The following is a 5,040-nucleotide window of genomic DNA, read 5'->3' as shown; positions in this document are numbered from 1 at the left end:
ACCCCGCAAAAAAAAAACGAGATGGTACGAGTTTGCTCCTTCAACGATCAACAATTCAACATGATGATGCTAGCGGTCCACTTGTACGTGTTCATTCATTGCGGCCCAGCTATCATTCAGGACTTGATTGGGCCCAGGATGCCCGACTGCGCCTATTTCGGCCCGATTTCTGACTTCATGGGGGCTCGATATTTTCGGTCCCTCCAAATGGACAACAGAGGGGTCCACATCCCGCAGAAAGTGACGACGCGTGGACCTGAGGGAACCCAGCACGCAAGGGCAATTTGGTCCTGTTAGGCAACAAGGAAAGGATATGGTTCCCGGGCTCCGGCTACGAGAGGTAGGCAGAAACCAACCCTCGCACGATACTTTGCCAAATCAACACCAGCAACAGCAAAGGGACTGCGGAATTACGAGGAGATGCTTACTCTTCATACCATTCAGACATCCCTTGCCTCGCTGCGCAGATCCTCCCCGTTCCAGCGTGCTCTGATAGGCAGGAAGAGATCTTTCATCTGTGCCGGCGGCTCTGAAGATGCCGAATCCGGCAGTTCTCCGCCGCTTGGTGGCGACAAACGCCGGCAGGAGGTTCTTGCGCAGATCGCTATGCTTCAGGCGCAGAAAGTGCGCATCACCGACTTCTTGGATGAGCGCTCTGCTTACCTGACCAAGTTCGCCAAGGATGCCGACTCCGAGTTCGACCTGATTGGGCAGAACGCTATGAAAGAGCTTGATGCCGTTGGAGACCAGGTGAGCGTCTCTTGCAAGGAGATGTTGAACAGCTGCTTATTCACTGTTTGACAGAGAATTGCGGTGTATGATGAGACAGATACTGGAGAGGCTCGACAGCAAGATGCAAGCCTTCGAGGAGACGGCAGAGGTACAAAGGCAAGAGATAGAAATGAACGACAAGGTGTTAGAAGACTTCGAAGATTGGATTGAAAAGGAGAAAAACGAGGGAATGTTCTTCAAAAGTCTTGGGAAGGTCAAGCCTCGGAACAAGAAAGAAATCAAGCTGAAAGCAAAAGTGGAAGCACAGAAGGTCAAAGAGATTGCAAAAGAGAGTGCAGGGTCAAAAACTCGGATGAACATTTACCTTGGGCTGATGGCAATACTTGGGCTTACGACTGCGAACGCTGTCTTTGCTACACCCGAGGTGGAGTGGAGGAAGGTTGCTGCTCTGGGTCTGATTTTCATTGGTCTGGTTGCTCAGGTCATCTACGAGCAGGATATCTCACCACCGAAAGCTGAGAAGACAGAAAAAAGGGAAGAATGAAAGAGTTCCAGATATAACAGTAGGGTGTAATCTTGCATAAGTAATGTAAACTGTATAAAGTTAGCATGAATGGATACACTTTTTATACTCCAAGAAATTGACTAACATGTAGCTTGGCCAATAAACCACAGGTTTCTCAAACCTGAGATCTGATATACTCAAGCTGTATTCAATCTTGCATCAGAGATATGTTTCAGCAATGTTTCAACAGCGAAAACATGGTAACACTGTTACCTTCTTGATGCGCCTAAGAAATGTTGATATTGTTTTTATATAAAAAATGTTTAACAACATGTAGCTTGGCCCATAAACCACAGGTTTCTCAAACCAGAGATCTGATAAGCTCAAGCTGTCTTCAATATTGCATCATCAGAGCTATATTTTGGCAATGTTTCAATAGCCAAAATATGGTTAACACTGCTAATTTCTTGATGTGTTAAAGAAATGTCTCTCTAATTTCAATCAAAGTGAATATTTTTAAGAAAAACAAACAAATATGCCTCTGAAGACAGAATCATGGGTGCAAGTAGCAAATAATATCCACAATATTAAGTTATTAACAACTTGTATCATGAATGTTTGCAAGGTTAACTAATCATAGAGTATCGATTATTTTAGTAAGCAAAAGTTCACAACTTGCTAAACAAAATCAAATAGAGTTTTTTAAAAACTGGGAAAGGTAAGAACCGTCGGAAATTTTCAGTATGAATGCACTAATCCACGATTAGTTTGACTAGATTGATAAAAGGGAAAGGCAACAAAACAAGAACTGAATGTTCCTGAAGGACGATCTAATTTGAAGGAACCATAATGTGTACCCTAATATCAAGAAATAGAAATTGGCTACATCTCAGTCCTTTTTCTTCTTTTGTTCGGTTGGTGAAATATGGGGTTAAAAGTGTCATTTAGACTTTAGTCTAGAAAGCATACCGCTGATCACTGAAGTGTAGGGCGTACTATTGTGGGGATATGGACATTGAAGCCACTGCTGGCTTGTTGCTATGGGTTCTGAGCTCACCATCACTCTTTCATCACAATAAGTAAACTTTCAAGGTCAACTGAAAAGGGAAACAACAAAATTACATCATCGTGTAATGCAACTGAGAAATCTATCAAATAGAGGAAAGGAAAGAAAATGGATACCATGAGGAATTCCAAGGGGTCATATCTGAATAGGGCCATATTTGATTACAGCTCTTACTAATATGTTCCAGGTAATGACAGTTGGTAAAATACCTCTTGCAAGCACCTCATCCAATAACAGGACCCCCTCAGGTGTCCTATTACAAGAACATAGACCCTTAATCTTTGTATTATATGTAACAATATCTGGTTTCAACCCAGAATCCAAGATGGTGGTCCAAAGTGATGCTGCTTTATCAATTGAACCTACTTCATAAAATCCATCCATCAATGTGTTACAGGTCACAAGATTGGGGGAACAGTTCTTTTCTTTCATCTCCAAATAAAGACGGAAAGCTTCATCTACTTTCCCAGCAGAACAAAGACCATGAATTAAGATGTTGTGCATTATTACATCTACCTTAAGACCCACATCAAGAATTTCATTCCAAATATTAAGCGCAGAATCAACCTTCTTATCTCGACAAAGGCCACGGATCAAAGAGCCATACGTTTTGATGTCTGGTGTAAAACCTTTCTGTACCATTTCCTTTGTCAAGCTTGAAGCTTCTTGATACTTTTCAGCCTTACACAAACCATCTATAAGAGTGTTGTATGTGACAATCGTTGGAGAACCACCATTGCCTGCCATTTCTCTGTAGATTTTAACAGCATCATTAATCTTGCATGCCCGGCAGAAACCATTTATAAGTGCATTGTAAACATGAGAATTTGGTTTGCAACCATCCTTCACCATATTCTCATACACCTTATTTGCATCATCTGTTCTACCATCCTTGTAAAATCTATTTATCATTGACGAGTATGAGAACACATCCAATTCTTTCCCACTGGTTCGTGCATCCTCCAAAATTTTAAATGCCTTGTTAGCAAAGCCATTCTCACACAGCCCATAGATCAGTGTACCAAAAGTCACCTTGTCAGGGGAGCATGCAGCATCATTCTCCAATTGCGCCAACAACTCTGTAGCTTCATTAACCATGCCACTGTTGAACAGCCCCTTCATCATTATATTATAAGTTGTTGTATTACGAATGCCAGAAAACCCTGTGGAATCCCAGAATTTCCAAGCTTCACCTGTTTTCCCCGCTTCACAGAACCCCTTAATGAGCGAATTATACACTGCAACATCAAGGACAAGCCCAGCCTTGACCATCTCCGAGTAGACCCGGGTTGCACCATCCACATCTCCAGATCGGCACAACCCGTGAATCAAGATCCCATGAGTAACCGTATCCAGTTGGTGATTATTAGCTACCATTCTACTCCATACCTCCCCTGCCCTCCTTAAATCTCCCAAGCTTACACAGGCCATCAAGCATCACTTTGTAAGTGGCAAGGTTGGGACTTGCACCCGGAACCCTCACCAGTTGCTCCCAGACCCTCATTGCTTTCTCGAACTTGCCATTCTTCAAACAACCACTGAGCAATGCATTATAACAGACGGCATCAGCCTGCACTCCACATTTCAGCATTTCGTCGAGCAGGTAGAGCGCATTGTCAAGTTGGTCATGCTTCGCAAGTCCAGCCATCAGGGTGGAGTAGGTTACTCGGTCGGGCGCCACTCCACGGCGACGCAAGGTACCGAAGAGCGACAGTGCGCGATCAACGTCCCCGCGGGCACAGAGCGAGCGTAGGATGATGTTGTAAGTCTGGAGGTTTGGGGCAAGGCGGCGGCCGAAGGCACCGTGGGAGAGGGAGGCAAAGAACGCGTCCGCATCGGAGAACCGGCGGGCGCGCACAAACGCGTCAAGGAGGGTGTTGTGGTAGCGGATGCCGGGGTTGCAGCCGAGGAGGGAGGGGAGATCGCGGAACGCGGCAAGCGCGGCGTCGGGCATGAGGGCGCGTGAGAAGGCGGAGAGGGCGACGAGGGCCGCGGACTCGGAGAAGCGCGGGCGGTGGCGCATGCGCGGGAGGAGGCCCAACAACCGCGGGAGGTGCGACGGGGCGGTGGTGGCAAGGCGGCGGAGGAGGTGGAAGATGAGCGGCTGCGGCGTGGGGAAGGCCGGGCGGGTGGAGACGAGGAGCTCGAGGTGGGAGAGTGCGGTGGCAGGGTCGGGCTCGGATTTGATCAGCTCCAGCAGGCGGTGGATGGGCGGCGGTTCGGGATCGGGCTGCGCCGGCGGCATCGCGCCGTCAGGGCCCTCGCCGCGTGCGGCGGCGTCCGCGCCGGCGGGGGCGCGGCCGTACCCTATTTTACTTCGGACGGCGTGGGAGCTGTCGGCGGCGACTAGGGCTTTTTGTTTTTCTTTTTGGCGGTAGCGGTATGTATTGATGCCCAAGAAAATAAGCCCGTCGAGCACGCTTTCCCGTGTGTATAGTACCGGGCTGGCCAGCCCAATAAATTGGGCCTGGCCTAGACCAGCCTGTGCCGAGTAATCGTTTTATTTATTTATTTTAACGGCCAAGCCTGACAGCTATTCATGGCCGTGGGGCCGATCAAGGCATGATTTGGGCCGTGTTTGGATTCAAATGTTATAGCTATTTGGGTTAGAGCTAATTAGCTCAAACAAATAGCCCTCCAATAAAATAGCTATTGACATGTTTGGATCCAAGAGTTATTTAGCCTTTAAGAGCGTGTTCAATAATAATAGAGCCCGTTATTGTCTCTTAAGTTTATA

General features: G+C 46.9%; 1 protein-coding gene and 1 pseudogene across 1 annotated transcript; one reads left to right on the top strand and one right to left on the bottom strand.

The window, feature by feature from the left end:
- Window positions 1–264: 264 nt before the first annotated feature.
- On the top strand, window positions 265–1,459 carry LOC120672691. Its single transcript, XM_039953222.1, has 2 exons — window positions 265–750; window positions 830–1,459. The coding sequence occupies exons 1-2, from the start codon at window positions 421–423 to the stop codon at window positions 1,274–1,276; spliced, it is 777 nt and encodes a 258-aa protein (XP_039809156.1). The 5' UTR covers window positions 265–420; the 3' UTR covers window positions 1,277–1,459.
- Window positions 1,066–4,636, bottom strand: LOC120672690 (annotated as a pseudogene).
- Between the last annotated feature and the right edge of the window lie 404 nt (window positions 4,637–5,040).

The sequence above is a fragment of the Panicum virgatum genome, chromosome 5N, assembly GCF_016808335.1.
Source record: "Panicum virgatum strain AP13 chromosome 5N, P.virgatum_v5, whole genome shotgun sequence".
NCBI lineage: Eukaryota > Viridiplantae > Streptophyta > Magnoliopsida > Poales > Poaceae > Panicum > Panicum virgatum.
The sequence above is the reverse complement of the archived record's forward strand: the minus strand, read 5'-3'. Positions and strand labels throughout refer to the sequence as shown.

Bases quoted from the DNA above. Each gene is read 5' to 3' on its own strand.
- LOC120672691 (XM_039953222.1), top strand. From the start codon at position 421: ATGCTTACTCTTCATACCATTCAGACATCCCTTGCCTCGCTGCGCAGA. The intron at 751-829 runs GTGAGCGTCTCT...ATGATGAGACAG, and splicing joins TTGATGCCGTTGGAGACCAG to ATACTGGAGAGGCTCGACAG.